The sequence below is a fragment of the Coturnix japonica genome, chromosome 9 (genome assembly GCF_054131305.1).
Source record: "Coturnix japonica strain WE chromosome 9, WE-NBRP24, whole genome shotgun sequence".
In the NCBI taxonomy this organism is placed as follows: Eukaryota; Metazoa; Chordata; class Aves; order Galliformes; family Phasianidae; genus Coturnix; species Coturnix japonica.
In genome coordinates this window covers 31071292-31088817 of record NC_140671.1, presented here as the reverse complement: position 1 = coordinate 31088817, position 17526 = coordinate 31071292, and the positions used below count along the sequence as shown (strand labels likewise).

General features: G+C 49.4%; 1 protein-coding gene across 24 annotated transcripts in view; it reads right to left on the bottom strand.

Moving 5' to 3' along the window:
• Positions 1-17526, bottom strand: part of CAMTA1 (calmodulin binding transcription activator 1) — a 185466-nt gene that overhangs the window by 167018 nt on the left and 922 nt on the right. For 14 of the 24 annotated variants that reach the window (XM_015882491.3, XM_015882493.3, XM_015882490.3 and 11 more), the window contains exons 2-3: positions 15907-16000; positions 684-802 (exon numbers count right to left, since the gene is read on the bottom strand). In XM_015882491.3, coding sequence (XP_015737977.2) covers positions 684-802; positions 15907-15973 — 186 coding nt within the window. In that variant the 5' untranslated portion in view covers positions 15974-16000. Of the gene's footprint in view, positions 1-683; positions 803-6815; positions 6957-7395; positions 7517-15906; positions 16001-17526 lie in introns of those variants that run through there. The other 10 variants (XM_085509216.1, XM_085509208.1, XM_032448762.2 and 7 more) reach the window with 3 other exon arrangements.

Genomic DNA, 17526 nt, shown 5'->3' with positions numbered 1-17526 from the left:
CTCTGTGAATAGAAAAACACCACGAACTTGATTTAAGAAGAGATGACATTTCAATATGGAAACATATTTCCATCAAACATTTTAGTTCAAACTGCGTAATCGGACTCACAGCAAACATCTCCATGACGCCTTCCAAGCGTTAAGTGGCTGTAAATGCTCCACTGCTCTTGCTGCTCACCGCGTTATTTGGCTAAGCACGAAGTCAACCACAACTTACCCACTTCTCAGAGGATTTTGTTCCTCCGCCCTAATTACCCAGCCCAGAGCGACACACCACCATTATCCTCAATCTACAGATGAAAGTGCTCAGAAAAAGTTATTTGCCTGCGTTCCCATGGTGATGCCCTGGTAGAGGAAAGAACAAACCCCAGCTGCTCCCTGACCTCTGTGCTGCACGTTTGCAGCATCTCATTTGCAGATGTAACAAAGCCATCACTGGCAGGTTAAGGTGCAACACGTGCCCTCTGCATCGCCTGAGCAGCGCGTTACAGAGCACAGCCTGTAATACAGACCACTTTGCCTTCAAGTCTACTTTAAAGCTCGTTTTCAACATTTAACACATTTGATAATTTAAACAATATGTTTCAACTGCATTCAGATTCTGTATCACGTACCACACTGTCAAAAAGCAACCTGGAAGGCTAAAGAAGAGGGGGCTGTTTAAGAACAGCTCTGTTAATTACCTCGTTAGTGTTCCAGCGGTGCCTCTCCTTCGGTAAACTTGAACATTTTGGTAGACATTCGAGCAGCTTCTTCGGTAAAAAGATTTTTACATGACTGCCATTGCTGTTCCCATGATCATCTGCAAAGAAGAGAACACACGTGAGACGGACAGAGAAGGACCTGAGGTTTGTTAGGAGAATCCAACTACAACCTGCCTTGGAAATGCCTCTCTGCAGCTGTCCAAGAGCAGCCACGTGCTGCTGTAAGAGTACGGCTTTCTGTTGGAATCCCACCTTTAGCTCAGAAAGAAAAGTACCATTTAATGCCGTATGGCTGCAAAGTTGAGGGCAACTTTATGGACTTGTGCACAAGTGTGTGTGTATGTGTTTATGTGTGTGTGCATCTACCTGTGCCTATCTCAGCTCACTGTTTCCCTCCGAGAGCATTTTTTACAAGCAGTCGTAATGAACCATTACAGAAGCTGTGAGCACGGCAGTGTGACCTGCCAGGAAAGGCATAAACGCAGCCCACACTAGATGGGATTTGCAAGTAAATAACCGCAGAGCTGCTCTACCTGCTGTAATTTTGTAGAGCTGCAGCAGAAATGCAACTCGAGGCCTATTAGTTTCTTTCAAACTGTTAGATGCACTGCGCCTGTTTAAAAACAGGTGACTTTCCTTTCCATGACAGCTCAGAAAGGAAACAGAGTTCCTCAAAACAAGAGGTAGAGGGATGGGAACCTTCCTGCCTCACGACACCCAGGTGTCTCAACACCATAAATACTGAAGAACACAAAACCATCCTTTTTTGCTACTGAAGATGCAACCGAAGGTGCCTTAAAAGCAAAGGCACCCAAAAGTCCAAAGCCCAAACTGGCAGAGGTGAGCACCAACACGGGGACATCTCTGCCATATCTCCCACTGCACCTGGGGATGGGAGCCCAGCAGGGAGGTGCACAGCCACAGCAGGGCAGCACAGCCGTGATACAGCACAAGGGTCAGCAGTTCCTTTCAGCCTCCCCTCATTCTCTCCCTCTGCTGTTCTCACCCTTCTGGCACACCAGAATCTTCTGATTCACATTCCACCCCACAAGATTAACTTACAGTAATTTCTCATTTGGAAATATGTAGGAAAAAAAAACAGAAAAAAATCAACTTTTTCCTTTTACACATCTCATCATTTCATGTCATTGAACAGATGCCAGCATCACGATAAACCTCCTTTCTAATGATGTACAGCACAGCAACTTGCCGTGACCTGTAGCCAACAAAAGAGAATCCAGGCAGCAATCATTGCAGAGCACAGAGCAAGAGCACAACCCGGAGCTGAACACGCCCGGTATTTTTAGAGCTTGATTATACTCTTAGATGTGTCAAGTTCAACAATATACATGCTGTTAAATCAACTGCTCGTGCAAGCACAGCAGATGAGTTTACAAGATAAGCAGTGATGTGTATGATAAACGTGAGCTGTTCTCTAATTTACGAGCACCGCGTGTTCCAGCAGTGATAGGGGTGCAGCGCGTGGCCAGGTGGGGCTGGATGCAGCACCCAGGGATGGGGCCGACCATGGATGTCCCACAGCTCAGCTCAGCTCCACACGGGTCCCAGCTCAGCCAGCAGCTGCTGAACGTTCCCGATTTCGTATCGTTTTCATTTCTCATTCAAAATAGCGCTTTGCACTCCATTCAATTCATTAAGAAAGCAAAGTATTTTACATCACACATTACTGCTTTTATCAGCCAAACCACATCCCCAGTTACATCTCATCAGCTTATTTTCCATAGGCACATTTTAATTAACATTAATTGTATTATTTCCCCTTACCTCCGTATCAGTCTAGTCCCATATCATTCATCCCATTATTTTGCAAGGCTGGCAGACCTACAATTATTCAGCTCGCTTTATTAACTTTCTTCCATCAGTTATCAGTATTAATAATCCAGAAATGGCCTATGGAGGGATCCCTTAAAATGCTTTGGTATAAGTCCTCAGAACTTGCTGACTTCAAACCTTCTGAATCCTGCAGTCAGTTACCCATCCCTTTGCATTACAGCAGTGGAAGGTTCATCCTCTAATGTGACCGTCTTGCATGTGCCCCCTTCTCTGCATTTTACAATGACATTTCACCACTGCAAAACATTCCCTACGTCTACAACATCCGTCACCTCCCTTACCTCTGAGCCAACCTGATAAAGAATCTTCAGGCTGCCTGGACGCGCAATAATCACATTGTGGGAAAGAAACATGCTAAAACTGACCATCCCTCAAACAGGACTGACCTTGAAAAATGGCCAGCTACTACAAGGACCAAGTAAGAGGGTGGATCACCCCTAGTGATGCATCCATAACGGCTTTACAAGTTCCCTTTCCAGCCAGTGGAATTAACTGGGATAACACCAAACTGAAAATGGTTCTTCTGTGTCCTCCTGCTGTAATTTTGTGATCTGGACATTGGATACAGTAATGTGCCACGTGGAAATGCTGCTGATACAGCACACGAGATGTAACACAACCACTGCTGGATGTCTTCTGCCAGGAATGGCACTAAACCTGTTTTGTCCAGTCCACATCTCCAAATGGAGGACTGCAGACAGAATGGCAAGGCTTGGCAGACAAGGGCTGCACCCCCAGCTGTGCCCATCAGCGTTGGCAGACCTCACCCCTCCCAGGCCTCCATTCCACTATTGGGCTCCCTTCTTCGCAGAGGGTTTTCTTTGGAGGTCGCCAACACCCACGTACACCTGATGGAGCTGAAGAATACGAATCAGTGCGAGTCGGCACTGGTGTCTGACCTGCAGAGCAACAGGGACATTGCACCGGGAACATCCCACATTTGCTTAGGACTAAATTTCCCTTCGTAGTTAAAAAAAAACAACAAAGCAGCTGCAATTTCACAACACTTGTTTGACTTCACGATGGAAATCAGGCCGGATTTGTACCCTGAGCTTTCATTCTACTACGATGTTTGCTATGGATGGGACTTAAGGCATCATCATCTGCAAACCCATCCCATGTCAATACAAAGTGCTTCTGCAAGCAGAGCTGCACATGGAGGATCTGCCAGTAAAGCTCCATCGACGCGGCATTTATTTATTTTTTAGTGTAAAGTTGGCCACAGCTCAAGAACGTTTCCCAGGGCACGGCTCGAAGAATGACAGCACGGCAGACATGCAGGATGCTTCAGCTCAGTGTAAGGAACCTCATTATAATTCCACACCAAAACCCAAAGCTTCAGTTCCATCAGCAGCGTTCAGTATTTCTCATTAGCAAACCAAAAATTCGTGTGAAATTAGGAAAGTAAAACTGTTATAAAGTTCATAGAAAGTTCCATATTAATTATAGCACATAAACCCTTCGTCACTTTATGGGTTTGTTCATGCTCCTTGAGCTTTATCCTCCCAGGGGATGCAACATGGGCCATAAAACTTTAACGCATGCAACAGCAAATCACAGCGAGTCTGCTCTGCCCCCATCCCCCAAACAACCCCCTCTTCTTTTCTTACAGCATCTTAAATGTCCTGTGACCCAGAAGGTTTATTTAGATCCCTGGGCCCCCTAACTACCACACTGCATCAACAGAACACACCATTGGAGAACACAGGAACGGCTGAATGGGTGCGGATCGAACGCTGATCTGCAGATAGGTCCGTGCTGGATGTAAATATACAGAATAAGCCCATAAAATCACTAACAGAAGCTTTATAAAGTCGCTTTTATGAAGTAATAACTTCAGGCGGCCATTGGGTAACCCACCCAACAGCAAGAGGCGTCTCAGCACTGCCAACAGGTGGTTCTCTGCAAACAGAGCTGCAAGGTTATTATGAGCTACTGAAATGAATGGGAGCTCAGGATGAGCAAAGCTGCCCTTCAGCACAGCGCTGCCAGGAAGCAGAACGAGAACCGGGGCTGCACTGTGCACGTGGGACCACCCAGACCCCACAGGGCAGCACTGAGCACACACTGACCTGAAATGCAGAGCTGTGAGCACACGCTGCACACAGCCAACGATGGTCCTCACTGCATCTCCATGCCTCACATCCTCCTTTCACAAACCAAATCAAACCAAACTCTCCTCCAACAACTTCCCAGCTTTCATTTTCCAACAGATTGTATACAAAGAAGTAAGGTGGAACTAAAAGTTACCTGCATTCAGTCAGGACACACTGATGCAATTATTTCCCACTCTGCTGGGTCCATCTACCCCTTGCAAGTCGTGCTACATGGTTCCTACAAAAGCCCATCCGTGACTTCCCCTGGGTGGCAGCGAACAGAGCCCTGCTGGGTCCCCACACCAGGCACAATGTATACAGACCCTGTTATACGTTATACACAATGTATACAGATCTGGTTATACGTTATACACAATGTATACTCCGGTTATACATTATACACACTGTATACAGATTCGGTTATACATTATACACAATGTATACAGATTCGGTTATTTTTCACCACTGACAGTTTGAGTTCCCAGGTTTGGAAATATAGCTGGCAGGAATAAAACCAGCCAAACACCCTCAATGCTCCAATGCGACACGAGCAGAAGGGCACCGAGCCCTCCATCCCCATTATAACAGCAGTGGCAGCCATCAGCCCCTGCTCAGCTCTGCTGAGCCCCATTGCCAGGTAAGGCCAGCTGCTGTGCCCCATGCAGGGCTGCCATCAGCCTGCAGGACCCCGACAGCCCAAGGGCACAGGAAGCTACAGAAGCCACGAGACCCGAAGTGAGGGGGGAAAGGCCCCAGCAGAGCTCAGCACATTAAAAAGTTAAAAACCGTTACACAACACTTCTATCGAGGGAGGAAAAGATCAGCTGCTTAACAATAAAATCGAGAACGTCTGGGCTCCAAAAGGTGTTTCCTGCCAAACCACACAGTGTGCACTAACACAGACTGAGCAGGTGCCCAAATCCCCAGCAGCTCCCCCAGAACCGATACTGGAAACACCCAACGAGCTGAAACGCTGCTCTTCAATCACAGCTCGGTGCTGCCTGTGGAAGCTCCTGGCAGGAACTGAGGGATGAGCAGCTCCCATCTCAGCCCTGTGATCACCATGGGACGGGCTGAGCCCACCGAGCTGTGCTGTGTCTGCATGGAGAGCCACCCAGCTCAGCCCTGACACAACAGGCCCAGAGCCACAGCACCACTGGGCCCACCCCTGGGCTACAACACGACCAGTTATTGATGAGGAACATCAATGGCATGAAAATGGCACTAAATAACGGGAAAGGAAAAGCAGCCCGGGGTGTGATTTGGTGACCAGCACAGAACTGAAAGTTCACTATTCAAACAACAAAGCCAAGATATAAACAGACTCACTTCTCATATACCCCATCATTAAGCAGCCGGTGCTTCACTCCTTCAGCAGTTATCGCTCACATCAACGCAAATGAGGAACGAACGGAGCCCAACGTTTCCCAGAGCCCAGGAAAGATGGAACTAATGAATTTGGGAGCATCAAAGAGATGAATAAAAGATGAAGCCGACGACAGGCTCCTAATCAGCAGCACTGCTCGAAATGCCCAGCACTGCACAGCGCTGAGGATCCAGCACGTGGGACAAGGGGGCAAAAAGCGACGGGAGGAGGCAGGAATTGAACCAAATGCCCAGAACAGATGGAACAAAAAATCACAGAGCGGCGGGTGGGAACCGGCACCGGACACCGGGAAACCATCGGGCGCTTCGGAGCGCTCCCCCAGCGGCGGGGGCTGCGGGCAGCGCCAAAACCGGCAGCTCCGCTGTGAGCGGGGCACGACCGGCGGCCGATCCGCTCCGGGGAACGAGGGACGGGGACACAACGGCGGTTACGCAACGGCGGAGGTGCGGGAGGCGAAGCTGGAAGATGGAGGCCCCGAGGCCCCGCTCGGCCGCCCCCGGGGGTCACCGCCGTCCCGCCGCCGCGCGGCGCCCCCTCCCGCCCGGCCCGAGTCCCGCCGAGGAGACCGACGGGAGCGGAGCGGGACGAGCCCCGCCGGAGGCGACCCCGGTTCTGCGGAGCCCCGTCACGCGGCCGCCGCCGCCCGTAGCGCCGCGCCGGGCACCGGCGGAACATCGCTACCCCTCGCGGGCGCCGCGCTCCGCCCCGCTCCCGGCGCCGCCGCCAACTTTGGGCCGAGTTGGGCGCGGCGGTGCCGGTACCGGCCGCACTCACCTCCGCGATCCGGCCCGGGGCCTGCGGGCCGTGCACCACGCCGGGTACCGCTCCGGTACCGCTCCGCCCCTGCCCGCTGCTGCTGCTGCCCGCTGCCGTACAGGCCGAACCGCCCGGCTCGTCACCGGCGCGCTCTCGCGGTGCACGTGCGGCGGCGGGCACGGCGCGCGGTGCCGTTGCGGACAGGCCCGGCCCGGCGGGGGGCGCGGGGCCGCGCGTGGCGCCCTGACCCCGGGAGGCGGCGGCGGCGGCGGGTCGGGGCGGGCGCGGCGTCCATGTTGGCGGCGGGGGCACGTGCCGGCGGGCGGCGGGAGGCGTGTCCGGCCCGGCCCGACCGCGGGGCCCAGCGCGGGGCCTGTCCGCCCGCCGCACATGGACACGGTTACGGCCGCACATGGACACGGTTACGGCCGCACATGGCGGGTCATGGCCGCCACCCGCCGCCCCGGCCCCGCGGGGGCGCCGTCCCCGCCACCGAAGTTCGCTGGGCCCCGGGTTCCGCCCGGCGGGGGCAGCGCGGGGGGCGGCGCGGAGGCCCCGTGGGCGGCGTTGCGCGCGGCTGCCCCGTGTGCTCGCTCACCTTCCGGCTTGTTCTCGGCAGCCATTTCCCCGCCGCGCGCCACATCCTCCTCCTCCTCCTCGCGTCCGGGTCCCGGGCTCGCGCCGCCTCCTCCCGCTGCCGCCGCCGCCGCCGCCGGGCCGGGCACCCCGCGCGCACGGCACACACCCCGCGCCGCCCATTGGTGGAGCCGCCCGACTGACACCCGCGGCGGCCAATCGCGGCGGGCCGGGGGCGGGCGGCCGGAGGGGACGGGCGCGACGGACGGCGGCGTCCGCCAATGGGAGCCCGGCGGCGCCACGGCGACGCGAGCCGCGGCCAATCGGCGGCCGCGCCGGGAGGACGCGAGGGCGGGACGCGGCGACGCACTGACGGCCGCGCCGGCCACTCGGGAAGCGGCTCCTCCAGATTGACGGGCGGAGCGGCCAATCACGGCGCGCACAGAGAGGGACTTCGCCGCTGACGCACGGAGCCGCCGGCGACGCCGGCCAACCAGGAACGGCCGGCGGGGGAGCGACGGCGCGCGGAGCCAATGGGGAGGGGAGAGGGGCGGGGCCTGGCCGCGGTTTCCGCCCCGCCCATTGGCTGCCGGCGGCACGGCGGGAGCACGCCCCGCGCCCGTAACCCCAAACAAAGGCGGAGATTGGCGCCACGTGCCGCCCCGCCGCCAATCAACGACCGGAACGGGAACACGGCCAGTACGGGCGGGACGGACAAGCACGGGACGGACACACCGACACAACGACACAGCGATACAACGACACAGCGATACAACGACACAGCGATACAAAGATACAACGATACAACGATACAGCGATACAACGACACAGCGATACAACGACACAACGACACAACGATACAGCGATACAAAGATACAACGACACAAAGACACAACGACACAGCGATACAACGATACAACGACACAGTGATACAGCGATACAACGACACAACGACACAGCGATACAACGACACAGCGATACAACGATACAACAATACAGCGATACAACGATACAAAGATACAACGACACAATGATACAATGACACAGCGATACAACGATACAGCGATAGGACGACATGACGACACAACGACACAATGATACAACAATACAACGACACGATAAAACAACACAACGATACAACACAACAATACAACAATACAACAACATAACAATACAACGATACACCGAAACAACGATACATCGACAGAACGATACATCGACGCGATGACACACCGACACCCGCCCGCGGTTTGGCCACGTTCGGCAGCTCCGTCCACCCGCGCTGCCGGGACAGCCGGTACCGGGGGATGACGCGCATGGAGCCGGGCCGAGCTACTGCACCGTGCTGAGCTACTGGCTCAGGCCGCCCCTTCCCATTCCCAGCCGGGCTGCCAAGGGCTCAGCGAGTGAAAACAAGCACTAAGAGACGGCACAGAATGGGGAAAGGCGGAAAGCTGTGGTACGAGCCGGGGGAAGCGGCGATGGGAACGTGGGACACCGCTGCGGATCACTGCCATGCAATGTACGGTAACAGCCCGCGCTGCAGGTTACAGACACAGCAGAACGCAAACACCTTTTTGAGAAAGCAAAGACACACAACAAACAAACATGAGATGTACAACTCCATGAACAGTTCCGCTGCTCTGAGCACTCAGACAACACCGCGGTGCAGCTGCAGCCCTGAGCCCGCTGCAAGTGGAGCGTGGCTTCAGGAACACGACGGCCCGGAGCTCAGTGCTCAGCCTGCCTTCATAGAACAGCACGTCAAGGAGCTTGTGCTGTAAAGAGTCTCCCAAGAAACAAAGTAAATTGTTCTGTCCTCTTAAAAATGGAACGTGCCTCGTTACAGTGATGTGTTATTTGCCTGGCTGAGCTCTGCCTCCATCTCGTCCAACCTGACAGCGCTGCCGCTGCTGCCTCCTGAACAGAGCTGGGTGCAACTGGACCACACCGAATGGCTGCACAATGCAAATGGAGATGGAAGCCGTTGTTTCCTTTGATGTGACTAAACGCTCACAAAGGAGATTTTCCCTTCGACTCTCCAGGGAATTGCAGTTCCTTATAAAGACCTGTTGACTTTCTGCTTTTGGTAAGGTCTGCAGCCATTCCAGAGCCAGGCAAAAAGGAGCATGGAAGGATGGGCCTCTTCTAAGACAGAGGGAAAGAAAATTCCTTTTTCCTCTTTTCAGCAGCTGTTAATCGTGTGCAGCATGAAAGGCACATTGCTCCAGAGGCTGCGGGACGGCAGGGACTGCTGACATACAGCAATACAGCCCGTCTAGTGTGGTGGAGTGAGCAATGCACACAAATATTAATACAACAGTGGGATCAACTAGAATTGCCTTCCTTCAGATGTGCAAGAAAGATACGCTGCAGGCTGATGTTCACAAGGGGCAAGAGCTTCTGTCCCTTAGCTGAAAAGATCCCCCTTCGCTGCCCACAAGGACAGTGCTATTCAGATTCAGTTTTGCTGATGTCAGTGCTTGTGGCTGAAACACACATGGGAGCCCGGGGCAACCCCAGGGCCTGGATAACAACCACTGCCACAACCAGGTGCCAGTTCCTTCCTGGGCCACCAGCACACACAGTGCCTTCAGCCACAGCCCTCACTGCTTCGTTCGCTTACACACTGCGGAGATCAACCAACCATACGGTGCTCCACATGGGGTCAGACCTTGAGATCACACAGAAACATAATGAAATGCAAAATCAGCTACACTTGTACTCGAGAATGTCCAGGTCTTCCTCCTCTCCAAAGCTAAAGTAGTTCCTTATGTGCTTCAGTGGCTCATCAGAGTAATGAGGTCCATGTGGCCTGAATGACAAGGTTGTTCAGGACACCAGCTGCCTCCCCTCAGCACTGCAAGGTGGAGGAAGGAGGAACTTCAATTAATTCAGGACAGCTCAACTTCCAGAAAATACCATGACCTCCCCTGGGACTCCATGGAGCATCTCTGAGGATGCTGCCTGGCTTTCTAGATCCTTCCTGGTCTGCAACGACAGTGGGAACTTGCAGGGATATAGATGAGGGAGGTATTTTCAAGTGGTTCCAGAAATCATGTGCAGCTCTGTTATATGTGGGCTAAAGAACTGGTTTCTCTTTCTTAATGTAAGCTTTTATGCCAGGAAGGATTAAAAACACAACCTAATAAACTGAATCTTTTCTATCTGAAACGATGTGATTTTAACAGTAGCACATAAGGGATTTCAATGCAATGAGATGCACTTTGAACATGGCAGTATCACCAAACATACCAGCAGTCCCAAATATTGTCATGCAATTCCCTGCACAATGAAGTAAGAGGCAGCTCAATTTCAGTGCTGCTGGTACCTTTAAAGATTCCCACCTGCATCCTACTTGAAATTATGGCTTAAACACTATGGAAGCATTAAGGTAATGACCCACAACAGACCCCTGAATGTATGGCACAGGATAATCTGAGGGTCATCTATGGGCACAACCGTGCAGCCACCTCCAACTGATAAACGACAGGAACACAGATGTGCCAGCAGTTCCACAGCTGGAATCAGGAATCATTTCTAATGGTACACTGATAAAAGCTCCTACTGTTCTGTTTTTGTTTAAAAGGGAGGTAAAACACCAAGAGGTTCCTGAAAAAAATCTGACAATGAATATTTCATGACAGGTGTGGGTCTGCTTTGGTTAATTGATAATTTGGCATCATAGTTATCTGCAGAAGTCACACTGTAAGGAATATATTCAAATGCCCTGCTATGGATATTCAGCGAATTATATATTCACAGTTGCTATGGCAAGCACTGAAAACGAAAACAATTCAGACAGTTTTAATAAGTATAATGACAACGTTGGAACCCCATTTCTTTTGAGTCATTTGCACAGAGTTACTCTGTGATTTGGAAGGACAGGATGCCAAGTGCTCTTGGGAAAAAACAAAAAAAACAAAAAAAAAACAACTGTAAAAATCTGTGTAAATAGAGATGTTTAAAAACCTTCAGTGACAGAAAATGAATGGTTTTGCCCTTTCATCCACAGATGTCAATGGGTAGCTTTGCTGTGGCCACAACAGCAGGGCACAATGCCACACACTGCACTGCTGCACTTTGCTGCAGGCCCACAGCTCCTTCTGGGGCCATCTCCCGGGCTTCATTTCTTCTCTGGGTTGGGGCAGACTGCCTTCCTTCACTTTGGTGCACCACAGATGCTCTGAGTGCCCCAGCAGCACTAAGAAAAACACCATTTTGCTCTAATGTACACTCATAAGCCAGATAGAGGAGGAAAAAAACACGAAAGCATGAGGTAAATTAAAGCTTCCAACTAAAGGGATTTACCAGAAAAGTCACCATAAACCCCAGATAATTTATTTTTCCAATTCTGCTGCAACTCTCCAGTCATCCTGGACGAGCCATTAGATACAAGGATTCCAAAATTAAAGGAAATGTCTATTGACCATTATATCAAATTCTAATTTTAGCCAGAAAAAAAATAATTAAGCAGTGATTTACTCTGGTAGTCAACTTATATTAACACTTTTACCCCCATTTATGTAATTCTGCCAAAATCTAGTAATATATACAACGCTCATAAATGCTTAGCTAGATTTAGTAAAGGCAATTTCCTACACTATATTCAGGACATTTCTCTTTGCATTCTGTTGTAATAAGACAATCAAATTATTTAGTTTAAGGGGGTAATATGACCGGCGTCCTCGGCAGCTTCATTTATAATTCTAGGGTAGCTCTCAATCACGTAATCCAAGAATAAATGTTATTTATTTTAAAGCTGTCACCCTGAAACAAGCTGCATCTGCTGGTTGTTACTGCCTGGGCATGTGTTTAGCCCTGCATCCAGAACCCGATCACCTGCAGAACTGCTTCTGTTGCCTAAGAAGCAAGAACTAAGAGTAAATCCCTCAGCCAGTACGGCACTACTAGAGGAAAAGGAAATGCTCTGCAATTGTTACGTTCTCTTCACCATATTCAAGATGTTGTAATCTTCAGGTTAGTCTGGTACCAGATCTCTAGCAACACTTGAAGCAAATACAACAGGGAAGTATGTTTAAAGCCCCAATCCCTAATGGTATACTACTAAATTTCTGTTCCTACCTTTAAATAAATATCTTTTCCAGGATACTTAACTCCTCTGAGATTGGACTGCTGTCTGTATTAACTGAATAAAAATGGATTTAGGAGCCAAACTTTAGTCACCAAGGTATGAAAATGTCAGCCTGAGGCACTGGAAACAGAAGAATGAGTAATGGAAGGTGACAAACAAAGAGAACTGAAGGAAGAGAAAACTGATGACGGTAATGGAGAGGCAGAAGACGTTCAAAGCCTCGTGGATTCAGGAACCGAAAGCCAGAAAGTCAAATTTAACTGAGTCAGCCTGATCCTGAGGAGCTTCCATGACAGCGCTGCCCAGCCTCTGCCCTGCAGTCATCAAACCAAGGCTTCATTCACACTCTGCTGGTATTTATTCTGCACGTATGAAAATCATGCCCTAGTAATACGCTCTGTCTTCCCATTAGAGCCGAAGTCAGATGGATTTGATGATCACCGTAGGTTTCTTCCAACTGAACTTTTCTAACACAGAAATATCATTAAGAAACAAGAAGATCCTCAAGGTTTTCAGATAAGAAGCATTATTGAAATCATTATCTCATTTCTTTAAGGGACTCAGCCAAGACTGGGATACTGCCATGCCATAAATTCACAATGAGAAGGAACTTCCCTTATAATAAAGGTTTATTTATGGGGAGGTAAACCAAATGGAAGTACAATTCCAGTATCACAAACCAGAATCAATTGAGGCGTGCTGACAGCAGTGCTATGGCAGCACAGCTCTTCGGGTACCTCCTGGGTGCTTATCTGGAACCTCACGGCACAAAACCTCTCTCTGCCATTTGGAACAGCAACAGTTTCAAGACAAAACAAACCACTGCCTGCAGAATTTCCTCATTCATTTTACCTACAGAGCAGGGATTTGCCTAAATCTTGTCTTTGTCATTAAAACAATTCTTTCACATACAACCCATGAGAGTTCATGGAATGTGAGCTGGATACACACGGGATGTAGAAATAGCTGCCTTCTACTTAGCCGTTCAATCTGCGAGTTCTCAGTTTTCACCTCAGTTTCCTCCTCTGAGGAAAGAAAGACTCTTTTTTTACCTGAAGTGGAGTAAATCCATCCCCACACCTTCTGCAGCAGAGTGAAAATTAAGATGTGAAGGAGTAAAGAAGAACCAGCTATTCAATAACAGTTTGCCACTGACTTCATCTGCCAAGACAGGCATGCCAATTATTCATAGAACCCCGTGTTATATAAAGAATTTCAGCTCAAGACAGCATGAAGGCAAAACACCAGGAATGCAGACCTGTCAGAAGTGCAGGACTGTGGGAAGGACGGGATATCCCTGCACAGACGGTGCTTTTTACTGAACTACAGAGTGAAAAACCTCATGGTGTTTACGAACCTTCCCAGCACTAAGCGATATGCACAACCTTTCACTTCTTATACTGTCAGTCTGTATTTAACGTTTGCTTGCTCACAAGTGGTGAGGGTGGTATGTAACCCTGAACTCCTGGGCGCAGTTCTCTCTCAGATAAGCCCCTTCCTTCACCACCTCTGTCTATCAAACCGCACCACCTGGGTGATCCCCCACTGCTGTCACCAGCCCCAGCAAACAGGACAGAGAATAGAAGATCTATTTCCCAGTGCTCCCCCGCAATTGCACATCTGAACACTAACAAGATGGAGGGGAGAAAAACAAACTAAAATCTATAGGCTCCCCTGGTAGGCAACTGTCTGTCCTCAGGGTCATATAATGCACCACGTGCTGGAAAACGGCAGAAGTGAGGAGTTGGCAACATCCAAAGCACAACGGCTGTAGAAGTGATTATTGTGATGCCAAATCTGGTCCTATCTGAGCTTCCCAGCCACTGCTGAGTTGACAGCACATGCAGCAATGCCAGAGCTGGCAGAGACGATGCTGAACACAGCTAGTGGCTACTAGCCACCTTAAAGCAACAGCACCACGCGATTCCTTGACCTAATGTCTAATGGCATCAATAGTAAGTGCCTGGTTCACAGGAGCAGAGAGCAGCCAGAAGTCATCAGCCCTGGAAAAGCAGCACATCAGCACGGACACAGCACGTGCCAGCACTGAGCACACTCCATTTAAGCACTGCAGATTAATGGTGAACAATCTCATACCTCAAAACACATAACAAATATACATCAGAGTTTATACGAACAGCGGAATAACACACCACCAGCCTTAACATTCACATGTGCAGAAAAAGAAGGAAAAAAACAATCAGGTCTACCAAAGTATGGAATGACAACAGCAGCAATTTGCTTGTCCATATTTTAGGAACATCCAAATTCTCCATCCTGGTGTTATTAGATTAGCAACGATATCATTGTTTATATTAACCATATGAGTTTATACAGCCTACAACCATAAAAAATACATATTTTAAATAAAATTGTTTATATAGCATTTCAAGCATAGGTTACATTTCCCAAATGGCACAGGGCAAACCACTACATTTGTACTAAAAACAAACCACAATGTTGAACCCAATTAATATTTTCATCGACACAGTAGAAATTCACTTCTCATACAGCTGCTCTGCTAGAGGTAAAGGTGAAAACCCACTCTGGAGATGGAAGAGCTGGTAGGGAATACAGGCTCCCACTTCCAGCTATGAACACAGCTCAAAACACAAAGAGCTATTAGCAAAAAATGGTTTCTTTAAGTCATTCTTGCACATTTCCTTCTACTGAAGATTTTCTTGCTCCCTGCCAGTTCCTTCCAGCACCTTTGCTGCTATTGGTGGACTATAACCAAGGCCTTCCTACTGCATGGCTCCGTGCAGGTGTGATTAAATCCACTTCCCAAAGTCCCTAAGTGGACTATCACGCCTCAGTTATAATTTCTCAGAATGAAAGTGCCAATAAGAAGTGATTCCTTGGGGGCATCTCAACAATACGAGCACAAAAAGCAGCAAAAACAATCAGAGTAGCAGCAAGTAATTCACTCTTTGTGCAGACAACTTGTTTGCAAGACATTTCAGACATTTTAACCCCATGTATCTGCCCAGGTTTAGGCCAGGAGTCAGAACAGCCAATTACTGCACGGTCACCTGAGGAGAATGGCACCGGATGCAAATTAACTCATCAAGTTAATCTCATTTCTTGTTAGTTCTCATCACAAAACACTGCAGCAAACAACCTAGGGCGAGTGCTGGAGTAATTTGACAGTGTCACCTGCAGGGTTGGATGAGACAGCTCTGCACGAATGTACATGCAAGGGCACACATGTAAGAGTGGCAGGAGCCTGTAGGTACAGAACAATGTAGCTCCGGGGAAAACCTGGCACAGAAAAGGTAGGTCAGGAGTGAGAGGTGTCACTAAAACTTCATGCAACATTGAGGAGGAGGGAACTCAAAACTCAGCTACAGTTGGAGGGGATGTGTCATTTGCCTCATGAGGGAAGGTAACACAAGTCCTACAGGCTCCCAAATGCACTCAATTAGCTGTTTCTTTTACCTTTTTGTTCTACCCAGCATTTCTTCAAGAGCACTGTCATCTCTGGCTTTGGCATCCTACTCATCATCTATGAATTCATGTTGCCATTTCCTTCCTGAAAGGAAAAAGTCCCATAGTCAGTCATATACCACACAGAGGGAAGGACAACTTTGACAGTATCTTTGCCATTATTTGAGCTTAAAGATGGTTGTTCCTGGAGCAGACAGCACTGCAAGTTGTGTTCCCCACTAGCGCCGTTCATCCTAAATCCTCTCATCAGCCTCTAGAAACTTACCCCAAATGTACCTGTAAGCAGCTGAAAACAGTGAGAACCTCAGACACGTCTGGAAAGAAGGAGCAGGACAATGACTCGCCCAGAGCAAAGAACTCCCAGCAACCAGAGAGGTCTGTGCCAAGCAAATGGCTCTGGTTTATTTTATAGCATTCTGAAAGTGTTAATCTATAAGAAACAGAATTAATACGGCACTGAGAAAACACGCAGCATGAGGGAAGTCTCCACTTCAAATCGCATGAGCCAAATTAAAAATAAAACCAGACAATTGTACAAAGAGGAGACCAAAAAAATCAATTTTCTCAAAGAGATAACGGGAGGGACTCCCATAGGGATGGGCAAATTCTGGAAGAGAGAAAGAGATTATATTTTATGGGAAGAGATTCAATAACCATTCTTTCCCCATAAAGCTCGTGATGGAGGATTGTCACTGCTCCATAGACACACTGTGCGCATTTCAGGACAGCAGCAACAGAAAATCAATAGCATCTTTTATATGTGAACAGACATTATCTCTATGGACTCCTAATACTAACAAATTGGACCGTGGAAGACCTGTACTAAAGTACAGCAGTCACCGTTAATCTAGCTGGAGCAGAGGGCAGCGTGCTGTTCTCCATCCTCGGATGTTTTGTTTGGTGTTTGTTTGCTTTTAAAGAAATAACTCAGATCGAAGCTTCGCCTTCCACTGAAGCCAAAGAGCCCCCAGATGACACTACATTAAAGTCTAACTCAGTTGAACCCCGGCTCTGTTGCTCGAAAGCCCCATTGGCACGCGTTGCCTCTCAGCTGATGGCCGCAATCATCAGGAGGTGGGAACTTTATCAGCTGGTAATTTGGCAGCTTTGACAAGCCCAGCTAAATTTATGGCATCTTCTGCTTTTCCCTCCAGTGATCTGAGATAGAACCCAAGTTCATATCAGCAAAAACACCACGTGGGGGCCCATTTCCAGGGATGACTTTGTGATTCAGGCAACCAAGAAAGCCTGACAAACAAGGCCCCGCATGCACAGGTTGTGACTTTGGGCAAGGCAAGAAAGCAGTAAGGCTGCTCACATGGCAACTCAGCAACGCTCACTGCACACCTTCCCCTGTTCCAAAGTATTTCTGTAACCATTTGCTACAGAAGTTACTTTTCCTCCATCCCCGTCCATGTTTTACAGATGCCTCCAGGTGCTCGGAAAGCACAGTTCACATTTAGCTCAGTGGAGTCTTATTTCTCTCTTCCGATATTTCCCTGCCAAGATGTGACATCTGTGGACTGATCCCAGAAATCCCCCCTGAATCATCTGTGCCGCATGCTCAGCAATGGCAGAGCTTTCAGGAACGTGTCAGGCTGGCCCAGTAAG